The sequence below is a fragment of the Pundamilia nyererei genome, unplaced genomic scaffold, assembly GCF_000239375.1.
Source record: "Pundamilia nyererei isolate P.nyererei 1_Seehausen unplaced genomic scaffold, PunNye1.0 scaffold00054, whole genome shotgun sequence".
In the NCBI taxonomy this organism is placed as follows: domain Eukaryota; kingdom Metazoa; phylum Chordata; class Actinopteri; order Cichliformes; family Cichlidae; genus Pundamilia; species Pundamilia nyererei.
Genome location: NW_005187455.1, coordinates 1,116,419 through 1,137,460, shown reverse-complemented (window position 1 = coordinate 1,137,460; position 21,042 = coordinate 1,116,419). Strand labels below are relative to the sequence as shown.

At 38.0% G+C, this 21,042-nt stretch overlaps 1 protein-coding gene and 1 long non-coding RNA gene across 3 annotated transcripts in view; both read right to left on the bottom strand.

The window, feature by feature from the left end:
* LOC102196545 (uncharacterized) overlaps positions 1-803 on the bottom strand; it is a 3,094-nt gene extending 2,291 nt beyond the window's left edge. Inside the window, exons 1-3 of the long non-coding RNA XR_311745.2 lie at positions 709-803; positions 530-617; positions 367-444 (exon numbers count right to left, since the gene is read on the bottom strand). This is a non-coding gene — a long non-coding RNA (uncharacterized LOC102196545). The remainder of the gene's footprint in view (positions 1-366; positions 445-529; positions 618-708) is intronic.
* Positions 804-5,601: 4,798 nt separating this feature from the next.
* The window catches only part of bean1 (brain expressed, associated with NEDD4, 1), a 43,121-nt gene continuing 27,680 nt past the window's right edge, over positions 5,602-21,042 (bottom strand). For both annotated transcript variants that reach the window (XM_005733677.1, XM_005733678.1), the window contains exons 3-5: positions 14,810-15,013; positions 14,221-14,356; positions 5,602-7,502 (exon numbers count right to left, since the gene is read on the bottom strand). In XM_005733677.1, the coding sequence (XP_005733734.1) occupies positions 7,112-7,502; positions 14,221-14,356; positions 14,810-15,013 (731 nt within the window). In that variant the 3' untranslated portion in view covers positions 5,602-7,111. The remainder of the gene's footprint in view (positions 7,503-14,220; positions 14,357-14,809; positions 15,014-21,042) is intronic.

Genomic DNA, 21,042 nt, shown 5'->3' with positions numbered 1-21,042 from the left:
ATCTTAGTGAGGACATCTACTTGACTTTATGTTTTCCCTAGCCACTTACCATAACCATCACAAAGTGAATGGCTAACTCTAACCCTTAGCCTAAACCTAACCATAGCCTAACTGTAACCCTGACACTAAACCACATTTTGAGCCTTAAACATGTCTCCAAACTCGTGGGGCTGGGCATTTGGTCCCCATAAGGGCTGTTGGTCCCCACAAGTATAGCAGCATTCCAATTTTTGGTCCTTACAAAGATATCTAAACATGGTACACACACACACACACACACACACACACACAAATGTGAGCAAACACAAAACTATTCTTAGTCAACATACCTCCTGCGCAAGAAAAAACAAAAAAAACAAAACATACCTCCTGCGTTTTTTGGTATAAATGGCTTCAAAGTTCCATCTCTCTCTAGCTCGTGTAGGGCTATGTAATCTGGAATGACTGTAAGATTGAAACCATCATAAACAAACTTAGTGTTTAGTAAGGGCTGTTTGAGTATTCTCTAAGTCATACACACAGGTCTTACCTTTAGAGTCCTCATTGGGATAAGCAGGCATCACTGTAAGTCCGACCACAAGAACAAGGATCAGGAGCACAATATGAGCTTTCATTTTCTACAGGAGAAATGAGGTTTAGTGTAGTCCTTTGGCTTCAATTCCACATTAAGGGGAGAAAAACAGATTTTTTAATAATAGCTCATCTTACCTTTTTATTCACGAGCAGTAGCCTCTCAATGGGTCTTTAAAGTTATAGCTGCTGTTTACAGTGTCTCAGACTGACTTATAAACCAGTCCAGCAGGACTTAACCTAGGTGTGCACATGTCAGAAGCATCTTAAAAATCTACCCAGGTCAGTTTTGGGAAATAAAGTGTTCTAAAAATAAATCACATGTTCCCTGTATTCAAAAGCACAGAGCTTGGCGAACTGAACTAAACTGCTCACACTGATATGAGGTATTTGACTGGGTTAGCAATAAAGAGCACTCAAAGCAAACATACTGACGCTAAATAAAAACAATGATTGTGAAATAAAAGACTTGAAACTAAGCTTCAATTTAAATTTGCACGTATAAGCAAGGCAAATAGGAGTTGAAACTATTCATCTACAGTCACTCTGTTTTAATGTTACAAAAAGTCAAACCCTTTTTAAAGTAATCACGAAAACCTGTGTTTTTGTTACAATGAGATCCACCAAAAAGGCTCCGTATAAACGACTCCTTCTGTAATTCCTAGTATTCTATGTTGCAACTTGTAAACAGTAGATGAACAGATATATCATGACTGCATATTTTTCAGCAGTGTAACTATGTAGCTCTAAAAAAAAAAAGAAATAGAAAAAGTGTTCCATTTGCATGTTGTTTTTCATTTCCCCAGATGACTGCAATTTAGAAACAGAGTAACTTCATATTTATCAAAGATTTTGTTTTGTCAAAGAGCTTGTTTTTCTTAGAGTAAAATGAGACTCCCCTCCTCCGCAGTTCTGTAAAAAAGTCAATGCAAACTCAGAAAATCTCCCTGTGACTCTTCAGCTAACCTCTCCAAATATCTTATTGTCAATACTATTATTATCACTTTTGTAACTGCTATTTTTTTTGCAGAATAACATACCAGACAAAAACAAAATGTAGAAGAGAATACTATGAAGTTAGAAGATGTCAAGGTGTGTGGAGTGTAAGGCTGAGGATTCAAATGCAGAACACAAGAGGTCGACTTCAGCAAAAAGTGAGCCTTTAATATGGTTTATAAGAGAAAGTCTAAAATAGCAGAGAAAAGTCCAGAAAGTAAAGAAACAATAATCCAATAACCACAATGAGTGAGGCTAACAGTATGCTGAGCACAGGGAATAAACACGGGAAATGGAGTAGATGCTGTGAAAAAGTATAAAGGCTGATTAGGGAATGTCCAACAGCAGAGTAAGGACTGGCAAGGACAATCAGGCAGATGAGAGCAACACTACACAGGGCATGAGAGAAACAAATCTTCACTGTAAAATAGGAAAAAATACAATGGGTACTAACACTTAACATGTATGAAAGAACATGAAGACTAACACTTAACACAAAAAGATGTGACAGAGAGAGGAGCAGATAGGGAAATGCTCAGGGAACTTAAACATCTACCAAAAACACGGAAAATAATAACACAAAATCCACAGAATCACAACAGCCACACCGAGGAAAATGTCAGGTTAAAATAACCCATAATTAGCCAACTTTTAAAAATCTGTTTAGAAAAAAATGGATAAATCTGATCACAAGTTTGAATTTGCAAATGTCACACTGATGCAATATTTCAACATTGCCTCTAATGTGGGCCTTGCTAGTGTTTGCTCAAAAAACAATTTATTTAGATTATAATTGGTTACACATGTAAACCATCAAAATTGTATTTACTTACAGAGAATGCACCTGCAAAGTAATGCAATCCTAGCTGAACAATTAAGTTAAAGACTGAGACACTTTAACTAAGAAAGAATTCACACAGTTCCTATTAACTGCATTAAATCAGACAAATTTCATGATCTTTCCATTTTATCTTTTGTTTAATCTTATAAAGGTGTGACACATTCCTCCTCTGATACAGAACGTTGTGTAGTTCAGTGTTTCCCAATCGTTCCACCTGATTAGTACTCTAAGCGATCGGCATGAGTAACGGGCAGAATAATTACCTTCTCTTCCTGCTCTAATTAAATGGTTTGCCAACTGCCAGTGAAACAAAGACAAAGAAGCAATTGCGTAATAGTCATGCTGTGAGACGCGTAATAGCAATAGATAAATTTTTCTTTTTTTTTTTTTTAAGTAGTCAATCTGACCTGGGTCCTGGAGAAAATTCTGACCCAGATGAAGGCCCTAGCATGAGTAGTGATCAGAAGAAAGCAAAAAAGGTATACTGGGGACAAACCAAGCCAATTCCGCTATACCTAATGCACGGGAAAAAAATATAATATGCTTTTTGTGACATTTTTGTTTGGTGGTGTGCTGTTTTCTAATGTAAAATAAGTGCCGTGGCTCCAAAAGGTCAGGAAACCCTGCTGTAGTTAGATAAATGTTCTCACCATTCTGTGTAGACTATTTTGTTCTGCAGCGCCCCCTAGTGGATAAATGTAAAACTGGTTTATCATAATGTCTGATTTTTAAATATTCTTCCGAGACCCAGCATATTCATTCATGGTCATTTGTCATTTTGGTCTTTATAACTTTTGACTTATTGGAGCTACCCTACTAAGTCCTGATGTGCCTAATTGTGGAATTTCCTGGTCTTTCTGATGATATCTCATGTGTTTGGGTGGTCTCTTTCAGTTCCGAAGAGACAGGAAATCACAAAAAAGTTCAACAGGAAGATACTTTTTTCCTCGGTTCTCATGAGAATATGGTCAAAATACATAATTGGTTTAAATGTGCCTGTCTGAATCTTTGCTAGCCTGGGTGATTCTATCACGTTTGTTATGTGGCTTATACATCTTCTCATAAAACCCATCATTTTTATTTCATATTATTTTTACAAATGATTTTACTCTATACTTTTTCTATAGTATATAGAAGTCAGAAAAATGAAAGAGAGGAAAATAAGTAAACATGAATAGTGGAGAAACTTTGAAATAGCAGACAAAAACGTTTTATTACAACATATGGTAATCCATCAGAGAAAATTACTCTTGACTGAATGCTTAAAATCTTAAAAGCAGTACTGAGATTCTAATGTAATGAATGTGAGTGGCTCGTTTCCAGGTGCTAATTTGAGCCAAAAGACAACCAGTGATTAACTAGAACCCTTAAGAACAGCTTGAAACAGTCAAGAAAATGGTATCCTTTAGTAAAATCTGTCATCACAAGGCATTTAACAGGGATTCAGTTACAATAGCATGCTTTTACCTACATCACAAAATCAGTACATCACCAGAGATTTAGCTCAAAGCAGCAGATTGGTTGCCTTGAGATAATTATGGCTACAATGTTCAAGCTAACAGTCTGGGGGCTAATAGGCACATCTTTAACTAAAACACTATGTCACACGTAAAGATAATTTAAAAAAAATTGTCAATTTCTCAAATTAAACTAACATTGAAAAAAAATGTTATTAAAGCTCAGCCTTTAGTGGCTTCCTGCTTCAATAACTGGTGAATGATGATGTTGTCTACAGGTCTTAGTGTCTCCAGGATAGCCCCAATTTTAACTCTAAACACTTCATTCAAACATTTTGTGTATTTGTGACACATATAGTAAATTATATAACATATGTACACAGACACCTGAGGTGATAGATCAGGTTGCCTGGTGACCATAATGCAGGTATATTCATATTTTGTGCACCAACAGTGGCTGTCTGGGTTTTTGTTCCGTTTTGGTTAAGTTAGAAAAGTTTGTGATTTGTTCTGCTTTTATCCAACCGGGCTGTTCAGAGATAACACCCACATTGTAAAAATCCCCCTCTGAACATGTCTATGTCATGGTAACTGTACCATGTTTGTTGTACTTTAAAGAATTTCCCAACTTATTATGTTTCAAACTCAAACACAAAATAAATAATGAACAATTTAGATTTCTTTGGAAACTAATTGCCCTGATGTTTCCCCACATCTCATTAACAGAATGGAGTGTGTAATGATTGCATGGTCCATTTGACAGAATGGCTGCAGATATATATTAAAATAACAACATTATCTCTCCGTTATTAACTTATTTACCGTTTTAATGCTGACTAATTATTAATTGGCAAAATTGTTCACTACAGATGCTTCCGATTGGCTTTACTTCCCCTTTGCTCAACTCAATTTATGCACAGCTGATGCATTTTAGCTCATATCTATTGCTTTGTTTCTGATTAGGAAATGATGCGTAAATGGTGAAACATCGAAAACATTTGTATCTGGATTTACTTTGTTTACACTTTAAGCAGTTTGCTCAGCAACAGTCAGCTCTGATGCATATTAGTGTAAATGACCACCAATACACAGCATTACCAGATCACCCAAACCACCTGCTAATGGGATGCATTTGACCACATATCTGCTGTTGTATAAACTAATTTCCCCTGATGCATCTACAGCAAAATAACAAGGAAATACTGTATCAAGGACACAATGATAATTTTATTTTGTCTTGTCTTGAACCATTTTGCAATTCTAACACTTGGAACAGGCCATACATGTTTATCACCTTAAACATTTTTAAATAATGCCTGTAAAAGAAGTCTGGTGCCTGTCCGGCAGAATGATGTAATAACCTTTCAAGGGGACCCTTTGATTTACAAGTACCAGCAGAAACTTTGCAGCTGACAGTTACATGTTTAAATGTTGAGATACTGTAGTGGAAACATATTTTAGAATCAAATGTGAAAGGCTTTGCATATTACAAAAAATCTTACTGGGTCACTCTGTCTCAAATCATCGTTGTCCTTCAGCTCAGCCATCTTTGATTTTCCTAAAAATATTCATGGTTTGCATATATTTCATGATTGCTATGACATTTTGCTTTCATGCTATGACATTTTGCCCCCAAAAACCATCTCACGTTGTCAAAGACCACTATTGACAAAGTAATTTAAATGTTCAAAATTTAATGTAAAATGAAACACACAGAATGCTTTTTGACCTAAAAATGCTATTTTCACTAAACTTCCATGCTGTTTTAAATTTTTCATTGTGTTTAGGATACGTGCCTGAATATTACACTAATGTGTAAATTAATGTTGTTGTTTTTAAAATCTAGAAAGGTATTTAATATCTTAAGGTAAAATTTCACAACAATTATCATACAGAATATATCCAAACTTTGAACATTTCGTGGAAAACAAAGGTGGCTGAAAAGAGAAGTTACTAGAAATTTAATGAGTTAAGATGGAATGAGCCAAAAAGTTTCCACATCAGTTTATTTTGTTCATTAGTAATTAGTTTAGTGGCTATCGCAAGCCATGTGTTGCTCACCTGTGTGCAATACAGAGAACATTTGTAACGGTTTAAGCCAAGTGAATTATTTTATGAGAGCAGAACAAGAACAACAACGCAGAAGCATCCCTTATGAGTGAATAATGTAATAAAGTCTACAGTTTACTGTGTTTCTTCTCCGTTGCATCAACCCAACCTCGACAAGAGGAGAGCTCCAAGCTACATTTTGCTGCTGGGATCCAGTTACAGCATTGACATTAAAACCAGAGCCCTTGATTGGAAGAATTATGACAACTTATACAGCTGGACAAGTTGAACTCCTCTCTGGTGATGACAGATTCAAATGACATGCTAGCAATGTTTTCTATAGCATCATCATGGTGCTAAAAGATAATACAAATATACCTGGAAAAATGGCATGTTGATAATTCCTTGTCCAGGTAGTTCCCCTGTTATACACAGCCATTTCATCACAAACTCCTTCTAATCAAACTACCACAACCAACAAACTAACACTGGAGGTTGCCATAAACCACGCTACTGTCTGCACACACTATAGAGATTGTAAATCAGCAGTGGTGTGCTGGTAGTTGACATGTTCTATATAACATCAGAGCTAAGTACAGTTTTTTCCCAAAACATTTCTAAATACGAAGATATGTGACATCACAGCAAAATAAACTCAGGGATGGTACTGAGTGTGCTTGTGTATACCTTAAACTAGACTACTAAAACCCACATCTATACTGTTCATACTCTTTCTTGTAAAGACAAACTCAATTTCCTGTTGTCTATGACATGATGGATAAATGTAAATGCATTTGTTTAGAAGCGATTCAGACTAAACTCCACACAAGACACACAACTCTTGTATCAGTCCTACTTCAAGGAGACGATAACAGTCAACACATGGCAAAACTAAACTAAACAACATAGAGGAGAGCCATTGAGAGAAGTTGCCATTCCAGGAACTTTGCAGTATAATGCAGTTCTTGAGTTTTATTTTGTCCATAGTCAAACAACAGTAAAATGGTTGAAAGCTGGAATTTTGACTGCACTGCAGTCAAGCTTCAGCTTCTTCAGGTCTTTGCAACCGTGTGGAAGAAATGCACATCTTTTGGACCATCGTTTGGTGTCACAGCTGCTAATGAAAGCTATTTTCCACACATCCCAAGTGTTTGTTTAATTCACCAAGCCCACAGGTGAGAGAAACAAATTAACTGTCCTATGAGATCTGGTTCGCAGGGAGTTGCTGGGAGTTGCCATCATCCCCCCTCTCTGATTGGTGTTTATAAAGGTCACATGGCATGAGAGGGAGGGGCTGTCCCTGCTCTGGCAGCATTGACTCATAAGGTGGTGCTGCCTCCAGTGGGAAGGAGATGGATGCAAGATGTTGATGCTCCTGCTCTTGCAGTCCCAGTGGGTAGTGGGAGGGAGAAAACCAGGCAGCACTGGCTGAGGTCTCTCCGCAGTGTGGGGAAGGATCTGTAAGGGAGTAGCAAGGCCGTTCATCCTGCTCTGCTCCCCCCTGACAGGGGTCCACCAATGAGTAAGGAGGTGGGTCATCTGTAGGGATGTAGATCTGAGTCGAACCTGGACCAACACACTCATCATAGCTACAGGCAAAAGGACAAAAATGAAAAAGTTAGGTAAATTACAGAACATTGATTTTATATCATAACATCAGTTACTAAGTTATGTTCTTCTTTGCCATTTGTGCATGTGGGTGTCTGGAGGTGGTTTTCTTTTCTCTTTATTATTTTTTTAGCTTACTCCAAGTGCAGGCACATAAAATGTATCCTTCCCAACACAGGAAAAATGATAGCAACTGCAAAATAACTCATACTTAAAGGGAGTAATCTGCTCAAACTCTTAATGGGCATTTTGTAAAGAAACATGTCTTTAGCAAATTTACAGTTGTGCTGACAAATGGTTCATGTCAGGTAGTGCGCTTGCTGAACTCTCCCAATGCTTATCTTTTTAATAAGCCGGCTTTTAATCTGCTATTTCATGATAGCTTGATGCCATTGCCTTATTTTCTATGTTCAAATACATCCATCCATAATAGAAATTCACAGGAGAATACCATAGGAGACAAGATGGACCCCTCCCACCATCAGACATGAGCTGTTGCACTGAGACATTCAGTTTTAAATATAAAGACAGTTTTAACTATGCACAATCAAGCAATATCTACAATGTGCTCTATATAAAACCATCTAAAACATACATTTGGAAGATAAAGAGGCAAGACACAAAAAAATATAAACCTGCAGAATTCAGCTGTAGTCTAGAAAAGGTTTATGTATCTTTAATGCAAATTTTAAATACAGTTGTTCAGTGTTCTGGTAGGGAAAACCAAAGATGCACACTGTTGGCACTCAGGACTGAGCTGTTAATGAAGCCATAATATTGTTTTGCTTGACTAGTGACTCTATACATGCATAGCTGCAGTTATTAAGTCTTAATGAAAAGTGAGATTAAAGTTCCATGGCTTTTGTCAAAATATTCATTTAAGGTTTATAAGTGGGCTTAATCCATGTAAGGAAAACTGGAAATTCAACCTTAAAATTATGAAAGATTTCTGCAGGTTAGATGGATTATAACTGAATAAAAGACAAACAAAATACAAGCCAATGTAAAACGTTTCTTGTTTGATAGCAACTGCGTCATGTTGATGCTGGAAAGATGCAAAGCATGGGCACAATGACGTGACTGGTTCAGCTGCTGTTGTTCTGATCATTGCTCTGCCACTGCAAACCCTAGAATTTTTATTTTATAAAATAGCCCTGTGGAAGTAATGGTAGATGAGAATGGGCCGTAGGAAGAGGTAAATCAGCGTAACTTAATCAGCACAGTGGTTAACAACATCAATACACAGCAGTGCCACACGTGTGTGTATGAGTTTCTTTCTTTCTTTTTCAATTTCATTTTAGTTCAATTCAATTTTATTTATACAATACCAAATCACAACAGCAGTTGCCTCAAGGCGCTTCATATTCTACAATAATACAAAGAAAACGGAGAAAACCCCAACAATCACATGACCTCCTATAAGTAAGCACTTAAGCGATAGTTTCTTTCACGTTAAATTTGTGTCTTTCTGTGTATAGAAAAAGTGAGTGAGAGCTACTTCCGCCACGATGTGAAGATAACAGCTAATGTTCACTCCAGTTGAACATTAGCTGACGTCATTAGCCGTTTCCGGGTCAAAACTCTTCAGGTCTCAAAGTCAAACAAACACTGCGGCATCACTAAGAGTTAGAAAACTGTTTAAATAATGTAAATATGTAATAGAAATTGTGTATGTTTCTGTTCCGTGTCCTGTGTACTGTTTGTTTGTATATTTGTCTTTTTGGCTGCTGTTACAACCAAATTTCCCCTTGTGGGACAATTAAAGGATTATTCTATTCTATTCTATTCTATTCTGTTCTATTCTATTCTATTCTATTCTAAATTCTTTCATCTTTAATGACATGATCAGTGTTGCTGCTTTACCAAGTGTAACAATTAAGTTTGACATCCAGGCATCCATGAAAACAGGATTTATTAAGTTTAACAGAGTTTGAAGTTAGCAGTGAGTTAGCTCGCTAGTTTCCATCTAAGGTTGATATACTATGTTCTGACTGAGAGATTTCTGAAAAATTTAAACGTACAGCTCTGCTATCTCTTCCGACATAAATGAAGATGGAAAACTAAACAGTGATGTTTGTAGGGTTACTGAAGTTGGGCTTGCTGGTATATAATGATGTGCTACATGGTGGCTAGCTACATGGCTATGGTTAGCATAATATAAACACATGAAGCTGGAAGATGAACACAATCACTTTTCCCCACTTGATAAATGTTAACATGAGGAGAAATATAATACAAAAAACATAATATAGAAAAATAAAGTTTTCTGCGATGGCTTTAGCTATAATTATTTATTATTAAATATTGTTTATCATTTATCATTTATCGTCTTTCTCTTCTCTTTCTCACACCCCCATATAACTCAGGGTTTCAATAAATATTTTCATGTGGATTATTTTCACTTGCCTCATGCTAAGAAATCTGACTGTAAACATCAGTGGCATGACAGCACGTTGAGGTGAAAATTGAAGACAGAGGGAAAGTGAGCGCTAGGCACGATGAGGTGTTGTAACACACTCTAAATCCCTGTGCCTCTTGTCTCTGAGGAGCTATATGCTGCTCTGTTCCCACTGTGTTTCTGCAAACACCTCACACTAGATAATGAATGAGGTGTTTTACACCTTTGTGTGTTCACTAGCATGTGTGTTAGCAGGGTGTGGCAGAATAAATAATAATTCGCCCCCTCTGGGAGACTTGCTGGGAGCTGCACAACTGCTTTTCTGTTTGTTGTTTTATTTGTTTTTATCTGCTGCTTGTTTCTATTTAAAGTCCAGACATATCATGTAAATGAAATTCAATATCAAGGTATTAATTTATTAATAACTTAAGGATGCTGTTGCTTGGTGGCAAACAAACACATTGACACAATCCTCATGCTACAGTTTGGGAAATCCATGTTTCAACGTTTTTCCTGCATAGGCTGGCTGCTTCTGTCAATTAAGGCTAGGTTTATCTACTAGTTATTTTGCTATTTTATGCAGCTGTATGGAGGTTTGCTTTACAACAAAGCAACCCCCCCAAACTTTCACATGCAACCAATAAGTGAAGCCTGTCAAAAGCAATGGATGAAGTAGTTTGCCACTGATACAAGTGTGAAGAATGTTGCTTTTTCATTTTTCCTATTAACAGTCATGGTTTATTTAAACCCAGATATTTCCCAGACTTCTAACCTTGACCTAAAAGATTTTGTCTTAACATTTGTCACAGTAGAAAAAGAAGTCAAATGCACACGCATGTCAGCAGAAAGGGAGGACCTCTGGCATGTATTCATGCAATGGTTATGACGCTCTACAGAGCTGAACACCACACAGCTCTTGCTTACAGCATATGGTCTCTGTGTGTCAGTGCAAGTGTGTGTATTTGTGTGTGTAAAGCCAGCATGTTTCTGCTCTTTACCACTGTGAGAGGTTCTTGCCTGTGGAGTTAAACTGTAGATGGTGCTGCTACTGTGTGTGAATCATACCCAAAACTGATTTGATTTTTACAGCATAAAGCAGAAACAATATGAAACCTCTATATGACATTCAACAAATCAGTTTTCATCATATCAAATTACTCTTAGTGCCAGAAAACAATAATCAGGTGTCTACTTTCATTTTCCTGCTTTTCATCTCTTTACATTACCAGTTTGTGCACAGTGGGAAGATTAGTTTCCTCCTATGAGATGACAAGTGACACTGTGCAAAAATTGCTTTACAGCTTAATAACATGAAAAAACGCTTCCTGTATTTGTCAAACACTTGCAGTTAGTGTCACGCAGCCTGACACAGCAACGGGCAAATTATTGCAAATGCCTCAGCTGCTCCTAAACATGTCATTATTGAATGTTACGTGAAAAGTCACAGATGCAGGCTACTGTTGCTCCATCGTGGTTTACTGCTGTACAACTGGTAAAACACAGGTAACATGTCTGACTGCCTGCCTTTGCTACATGTAATTTACAGTTAATTACATATTATATATCAACAAAGAAGCAAATGTGATTCTAAATTCTCTATAATTCCAAGCTTAAAATACAAATGGATAAACTGTAGTTTTCCATCCATAGGTCGTAGTATCCATAAACTGCTGACCAGAAACTAAGATGTTTCCACTGTTGTAGGCAGACCTCTGGATCAGAATCGGCAATCAGACCAGCAGCATATGCTGTGACACTCGAGACCAGACATAATAATGGGCAAACCTCAGCCTAAATTTGAGCAACATGACATAAATATTCCTTTTCACATGCTCACCATAACAGAATTGAAAAAATTATATTAATAGATCAGTGTCTGGACACATGTAAGTGGCAAACACAAAACAAATCAAAAGGAAACAAAGCTGTGACGTTAATGCTTATTTAAATCTTCTCAATACACGATGAGAATGTCACACGTGCCTTCCTACACTATGTGCTCACCAATGCTATTATGCAAATCAAATCAGAAAGAAAGGAATCTGTGTCCATGCGTGTGTGTGTGTGCTTGCTGAGCTTCTCCCTGAGAGGAAGCAGAAGCTTTCAGTCTCCACAGGTGAGGCGCTGATCCGCAAGCGTGACTTTTTTTCTCTACCAGACTTTGTGTGTGTACGTGTGTGTCGGAAGTGTAGCGTTCACAGTCGCAGCAGGTGAGCTGTTGATCTGAGTTCTCTGAGTTTTCCTCAACCATCTGTGGCCTACACACGCAAAAATATGCACGCCCACACACGCTCTGATCATATGACTGCAACTACCTGCTTCTTCACAGGGTACCAAACAATAATTTGCCAGCACTATGGTTACAAAAAAAAGTATGATTCGAATGTATGGATGTGAGTGTATGTGAGTTTATGCATATGCGTTGGTTGGCTGCTGTCCTGTAGTCCAAGCCAAAAAGTACGTCTCACACGCAGGCGGTCCAGAACATTCTGGTTTCCTGCCAGAGTACTGACGTAGCGCTCTAGCTCCCCTTCCTTTTCCCTGCTCTCCTCTTTGCTTTCTTTCCTTATTCTTGATAGAAAGCTGAGGAGTTGTTCACAGTTACTCTCACATTTCCGCTGTTCAAACTGAAATTCTCTAACTGCGTATGGGCACAATTTGTCGCCCACATTAGGCTCAAGCATCATTTAACACCACCAAACCCTGCTGCTACCAGGTGCATCCCTTCACATATGAGGTTTGACCAAAAACAATAGCAAACTTTACAATTGAAGTCCATATGGGGCATTTTAAACACTGCACAGAGAATAAACTAAAAGGAAAAAAAAAAAACCCCAATAACTTAAAAATAACAAGGTCATGTCTTGATTTCTTTTTTATTTCTATTGTCATATGTAACAAAAAAAATGCATTTTTGCAAACAGTGTTTGTCAGGGAGACAAAAGGTTAACTCACTTAAAACAATGTGGTTTGTAGTGTTTTGATTTTTAAGTTCATATATGTAGATCAGTTCCAAAGAGCCCAAAAACAATCATAATCCAGGAAGCACTACATTTCTTATTTACCTTCTATGTGAACTGAGGAGATGAAGATGGGAATCCTTGATTATGTCACATGCAGTAGTTCTGTGATGCTCAATACATTGCACATGACAATTACTTTGTAACTACATAAGAAAAGAGCAAAAAGCTGGATTTCTTTCCGCAATGTGGTGCCACTGTGTCTAATTATTACTATTATTATTAAATTTCAGTGAGTCATTTCAGTAAATTATCTCTCTGATATCCTCGTTATCCCTGTTGTCTGACAATAATTGTGGAAGTGATAAGATGTAATGTCATCTCAATCACGTACTACAGATGGATGACAGTCCCGGATAATCATGAAATAGAGTGTACACTTGGTGCCAGCAGAAAGGGAGAACTGTAAGCAATATCCTCTGATAAACTATAAAATAAAATGATATGTTCAGTCGTATGACAATTATTCCCTCTGAGTTATAGACTACAGATCATCCACCCTTGAACAGAGTAAAGTGTTTGAACGGTTCTAAAGAACTGTGATGAGAATGAAGCACACACATATGCACTGCAGGGGAGGGATTTATGTGAATTATTAAAGTTGCCAATTAGACCAGCCGACATTTAGATCAAAAACACCATGACACCAGCTTTTAGCAAGTCCATTCTCTCTCTCTCTCTCTCTCTCTCCCTCTTTCTCACACACATGCACATATTCACAGCCAACCTTGCAAAGGGCACCAAAGTTAGCACTGCTCTCTAATAAACGAATTACCACAGAAAAAGGTCAAACCAAGTGGCCAAAGAACAGTGAATGATAGTGTATGAATGGTCACTTATATTTCATACTTGACATTTCACATATATGTCAAAGGAAAGGCTCTTCTTTCTTATTTTGCCAATAGACTGTAGTGTGTAGCTGAGGAAAGGCAAAAAATTCCATTTGACTTGTTTTTTCTTAATATTTTATTTTCAACATTTGCCAGAAAAAATGAATTTTCCAAAACCAGAGACCTTCCTGCTCCGTTTAATCTAAGTAATTATCAAATGGTATGTGTAAAAAAACCAAAGCGTCCTTCTGTTTCCAATTTTAACAGGTGTCTAGCAGTATTTTAGTTTCATATTTAGTATACAGACATCACTATGATACATTTTCATTTACTTTTTTGTTGTAATAAAGCAATAGATGTATAGTAGATTAAACCTTTACTCTGAAAAGAGGGTTTTTTATTTGAATACTGACATCTGTTACACGGCTTTTTAAATTCAAAAAGCACTTACCGTGGTGGGGAGTCAGGATACACGCTGTTTATCTGAGACTCTCTGTATGAGTCAAAGTCTAAACCAGGAGGAAAGTCTTCCAAGCAGCTAGACCTCAGTTCACCTGCTGAACCTCCATAAGAAAAACTGTCTTGTCCTGTGGAGACACAAAAATCAACTTCATGCTGTGCTAGAATCAGACTTTTGTCATCTGGGGACATTCAGTTACTTCAGCGTGATGAACTAAGGTTTATTTGAAGCTATTATGTGGTGCTCTTCTACATGGCATCTCATCTCATACTCCAGCTGCGCTTTACAGATCAGCACCTACTGTATTTAGAGCCAACTTTTGCAATTTTCAGTCTGGTATCATGTCCTGATCCTCACCGTAATTAACCCCAAACCTAACCAACCAATTTACGTCAATTTAAGCTCGTAGCATGACACTCAAAAAGATTTAAATGTATAGTCATACCTGAAGTCGTGGACATTGTATCAAGTTGCATATTAACTTAATGTCTTACGATGCTGTATTTACATTCCAATGGGAGTCTGAAAAGCTACCAAAAAAAGAAGTTCTAGAATATGTCAAGGTGTGTCACAGACTGACCATAGCTTGCTCGAAGGTGAGGGTTTCGGAGTCGACTGTCTTTGCGCAAGCTGCCGACGATGATGGTGATGCATGAGAGGAAGAGGACTAGACCTATAACGATCCCCGCCACCACCAGCGGAGACACCAGGAGAGATGCCTCCCCTCCTGACTCCCTCTCACTCCGGCAGTCTGGGTACTCCCCATGGCTCTGGTTGGAGCTCACTGTAGGGAAACAGAGAGAGATGGAGATCAGGGTGGAGTGTGTATTTGTGTGATTCAGTGTGTTTAACTACTTTAAAAAATAACTGAGGTTTGAGGGAGTGCACCCTTAAAGTTAAATATTAAACTGTTTGCAAAAAGCCAACAAAAAAAAATGAAAAAATGAAAAAAACAAACAAACAATAAAACTTGATAGTCAACACTAAAGAAAATGTAAAAAGCAAATTTCCAAGAATTATGAAATGTGTAATAGTTTTCCATTTCTGTTTTATTAATAAATACTCATAGACATACAGCAAATGGTACAATTTCCCCACATCTACAAAGACAGTCTTCTAGTGCTATCTGTCCATCTGTACATTAAACATGTATCCAACTTGGTGTTGTGAAGCTGGAGTTGTGCAGCCAGTATAACCCAATGACACATTTCTCAAAATCAGTCATCACAAGCTGCACTGCTGAAACACTTTCAGCTGTCATCTCTTGCACTATCCGCCTCCTGAACCGTCAGAAATGGCATCCATCTCTTTTGTGAATCAGTGAATCAATTCAGGGTCAAAGGAACTGGAGCTAATCCCAAATGTCGTGGGGTGAAAAGCAGGGTACACCTTAAACGTGTCAATAGAACATTACAAGGCTAACACTAAAAAAGACATCTACGTCTTTATGGCACAGAATCGCCAAGAATCACCAATTAATCCAACATTCATGTCTTTCCATTGTGGGTAGAATCCATAGTTTCCAGATGAAACCATTGTCCTGTACCTATAGGTGTAATGAGCTGCAGGGCAGCTGGATGTTACAGTCATGTCAAACATCCCATGGCTTGTAGAACCACCTTAAGCAGCAATCATTTTCCCTATGACTTTATCAGTTTCTCACGTCGCTGTGGAAGAATTTTGACCCACTCTCTTTTACAGTGATGCACTGGTTTATTGAAGTTTTTGACATTCGTTTGTACACAGCTCTCTTAATGTCCTACCAGACCATTTCAGTCAGATTGAGGTCTGAACTTTAACTGGACCATTACAACACCTTCTTTTTCAGCCATTTCGTTGTAGATTTGCTGCTTTGCTTGGAGTCATTGTCCTGTTGCCTGATCCAATTTTAGCCAAGCTTTATCTGTCTGACAAATTGCCTCACATTTGACTCCAGAATACTTTGGTATAAAGAGAAGTTCATGGTTGACTCAATGCCCAGGTCCAGCGGCTGAAAAATCAAGGTTTTTACCAAAGTGATGCTGTGCATTACTTTTCGCAAAAGGTCGGCATTAAGTTCTGTGAAACCTCTCTTTGTCACATGACTGTGGGGGCATTTGTTTCTCAGTAACATTAAATTAGTATAGTCATGTCCTTCCTGCGAAAAGCCCTGATATTACATTATGGAGCATTATCATACATCATCAGCTGTGCATTTGTCTGTCTCTTGTGGTAGGCAAAGCATGCTTTACCTACTACATATATGGAAGGCAGAAGCATTTGTAGTTATTCTCCACCACCAGATGACACCATGAGTTAACATACAGTGTTGTTTTCTGAAATTTTGTTCCTCTACATATTTGGATTTACTTGCCCATAAATAAATGAAAAATTGGTCAAAGTTAAGTTCTCTACCCATCATCCGTCTGTTGATGAGATATCTGGTTTTATGACCACAACAGTATGCCAGGGGGTCATGTTATGCAACTGTTGTCTTGCCCTGTACACATAGTACTGCCTCCTCATTCTTTCTCCTTCCCTTCGTCTTCCCCCCTCTTTTCCAGCTCTCTCTCCCCGAGGACTTATTCCATTTCAGTGTGTGACAGATAATTAGACCTAGAGTCTAGGCACACAGTCCCTCTCTCTCTCAGTCATCATCATCATTAGATTACAGACCGATCCTGTTCCTCTCCATTTCTGTTTAATGTCTCATCTGTCTGTTTGTTCTGCTTCTCCAGCATCAGCCTGTTTCTCTGTCTGCCTTCTTATCTGTCTTCCTGCCAATCACTTGGAATCAGTCTGTCTACATTTACAATGCAGGTGAAAGAGAAGACTTCTTTATTCTTTTCCTTTATTTTTCTGTTGCAGTTGTTTTGTTCACTCTGCACCAAAAGTGTTCCGATATTGTCAAGCTATTTATTTTGTTGTGGATAATTAATGCCATTTAGATTTATTATTTATGTACCACTGTGTAGTTTAGATGTTATTTCTCCATATTATCGGAGGATGAGCTCATTGATGCTTCTATTAAAGGACCTTTGTGCAATTCTATAGGTCACCCACTGTGTGTACTATACCAGTTCCTCAAAATAAAGTATGTATTCTCTGATTTGACCTTAATTATCTTCTTAAATGATGCAATGCTGTTTTTATGTATTGTTAAACATGCTGTAAATGTACTGTATTTATTTATTTAACTGTAGCAACACAGTGGAGATGAATATTTATAGAATCAAAACCTTAAAATTCAATTTACTTTTCATGACTAAATTCATGCTAACACATTCATCATGTTTCTTTTTGTTTCTTTTTGCCTTTAAAAAGGCAGTGATTTAAACAGAAACTGTATTTAATCCATATATTGAAGTTAAATATCAATAGAAAAGAATGGTCCCATGATCCAGTCACGTTTTGTCTAGTTTTTTGTTTTGTTTTGTTTTTTGTGTTGCTGATGATAATTGTTTTAAATAAAAGCAGTCATCCTAATAATCAGTTTCACAGTTTAACAGGCAGGGTAGAAATCCCTGCCTGTAGAAATCCGTGGGATAGAGGCAATTCGAACTGGGCAAGTCCCTTCACCCATCTGCTCCATTTGAGCTCTGCACTGCCTCCTGGGTACGACTCATCGGATCAGAGACTGGACTATTTAAACAGACGGCCGATCCAAACTTCCTGTATTGGGGTGTTGGTTCCACAGATCGACACAATATAACAAAAAGTTAGAAAATAATGATGATAAATGAATGAAAGTGCCTATCAATTATTTAGTCACATAACATGCACATGCAAGAGACAATGTGGATACTGTGCCCAGTAAATCACTTCTTTAAAATTGTTTGTCTGCTTGCCAATCAATTCCACTTGAACTTGCGGTACAATCAGCTGATTTCAGGAAAATAGTGACGCAGTCTACAGCACGGCTATGGACATCGCTTTTACTTTTTTTTTTTGCACAAAAGGACAAGAGCATGATGGTAAAGTGCAAACTGTGTCCAAGACAGAACTTTGAAACACACAGACAGCATCCTAACACTAAGCTAGCCAAAACCAGAGTGATGTTAAAGCTGAGTGAACCGATCTTGAACTTCAACAGGTAACAAAAGCAGTGATGAAGAGTCAGGCTACAGCCTCCATTTATACCTATTCATGTTTCTCAGGAACCCAATGGGAATCAGTAAGAGCACTGATAAGGAGTCAAGTCGATAAGTGATGCTGACAATGGAAATGGAATTGCTAAATTCTTAATTTCAATTAATGCTTGATTTCCATCCTTTGTGCACATATTAATCACAAATTCCTTCTGGAGTTCAATGAGGGACTAAAATATTATTATTATTAACTTAGGTTTGTGTCTTGCTTGCATGTGCATTTGTGTATTTTAAAACATGTTTAAAACAATTTAACTATTATCTGGACTCAGTATTCAACAAATACTGAGGTTATGGAGGTGCATTTGCATGCAATCCTCCTTCAAGCCCACAACTCAAAGGCTGTGTGTGTTGTGATAAATGAAACAAAGATGAAGGAAGAAAGGATGGAAATCTTGGTTTATATTTATCCACAGCAGAGGCAAAGCTAAAAAACAAACACTAACACAAATCAGAACTACAGCAGCCCACGTTACCAGTTGCCAAATATTTTTGGCAATGCAGCCAAGTAGCCGTGGAGAGATACAACATATAGAACTGCGCATTTAAAGCTTTGCATAGCATTTACACCAAAACAACACAGGAATATTTTGGAGTCACTAGAACTGGAGTCTGGAGACACAGATGGAGACATCCATCTGATGTTTCCTTGCTGTTTCCTTTTAAAAAAATATTTCTGTCTTCAGCTGCAATGAATGTAAAGCAGGAGGAACAATCAAAGTCTCTAAATGATTTACAATCACAATATTATTTTCATTTCAGCCTCTGGGCTTCTCCATTGCTTTTTTCTTTTCTCTTTCTCCCTTGTATGTCTACGTCTATAATTCTGTTGTCAACAGTAATTTGGTTTAACACATTTCCCCGAGAACAGGAAAATGTTCTCTCACCCCAAATGATTCTCAGCGGACCTCTTTACTCTCTTGGTAATGTTTCCTCTCTCTCACACTTCTTTGTCTCCTCTTTCTCTCTCCCCTAACATGATTTTCTCTTCAATTCTCTTCTCATCTCTTCCTCAAAAACTCCATTTTCTCTCATTCTCTCTAGAGAGAACTCACAAGGAAATCTATAATTGTATAGATTTAAATTTGCATAACCCTTGCTTCCTTCCTTCCACACATATGCACATAAACATCTACCTTTGTGAGGAGATTCACTGACATAGTCATCACAGCTGAACACCTAACCCTAGTCCTAACCTATAAAATACACTGCACAAAAACACTGCCTTAAGGGGACACTAAATCACAACAAAACAAAAACAAAAAAGTCAGTTAAACTTCAGGAATATCAGTCTCTGCAGTTAGGAACCATAAACAATTGTGAATCCAGTTCACCTGCTTTGACGTATATGAAAGTGACAACGGGTGCACTGGAAAGGCAGCAACAAGCCAATACACCCCACAGGGAATAGTTTTGCAGGTGGTACATCTAGGTCCATTCAAGTTGCACAGGCAGTCTAGCTCATGGCACATCAGTAGGTGCTGTCACAAGAAAATTCATCTCCCAGCACAGTGTCAAGAATGTGGAGGAGATACCAACAGACAGCCCTTTATACAAGCAGAACTGGGCAGGGCCATAATAGGACATCAATCGAGCAGCAAGACCAGCATTTGCTCCTTTTAAGGAACATGAACAATGCTTACACAATGATCTCTGGCAATCTATTCATGTGCATGTTTCTGACCAAGCTATCAGGAACACACTCCATGATGGTGGTGGTAGACCCCAGGATACCTTAGTGGGACCTGTGCTCGCAGCCCAGCGTCATGCAACTGGCATTCACCAAAGAACACCAGAAATGTCCACTGACGCGCCGTTCTCCTCACTTAGATTGCAAACATCCTAAATTTTGCAACTGTGTCTCTAGAATCTTTCAAACCTGTCACATGTGAACCTTCTCATGTTTGATTCTGACAGGTTGGTCAGAAACATGGACATGAGCCAGTACTCTGCTGAACGTTATTTTGTAGAGCCCTGGCAGTGCTCCTCCTGTTCCTCCTTACACAAAGGAACAGATACCAGTACTGCAAAGGTTGATGCCCTTCAGTGGTCCTGTCCAGTGCTCCTTGTGTGTCTTGATATCGCCTTCATGCTTGAGACTATGCTGGAGGACATGGCAGATCTTCAGCATGTAAGAATTTGTCATCCTGTTTGAGCTGGACTAACTATTGGTTTAAAACTATTTAGACTATTTACAATGTTATCTTTAATGTCAAATATATAAAATAATAATCTAACACATCTGTTCATTTGCATACTTAAATTTCTAATCTGTTTCCACTCACAGTGGCAATCACTTTTGCTTACGCTTCAATAAAATAAAGTTTTATTAATGACAAATAAAGTGTGACTGGTGCACATGTGGGACATATTTGTCGGGGGTCTCCTAAACGTCTCCCGAACAAATGCAGGAGTAGTCAGGAACCATTCAGTGTGTATAGTTTATTCCTCCCAGGTGCACAAAAGATTATTTACAAAGAAAATAAACAACTGACTTAATTCAAAGCAAAACAAAAATCTGTATACAAAACACAAGCGGTTGAGCCAGTCTGCATGTTACCCTCAATGTACGGTAACATCTCACAGAATGCCCAGGTAGGCCCACTGCCCCTCCCACTAGGCATAATAGTCATCCCTTTATCATTTCTTTCCCCCAAACACTCTTTTTTCCTCAGCATATTTCCAG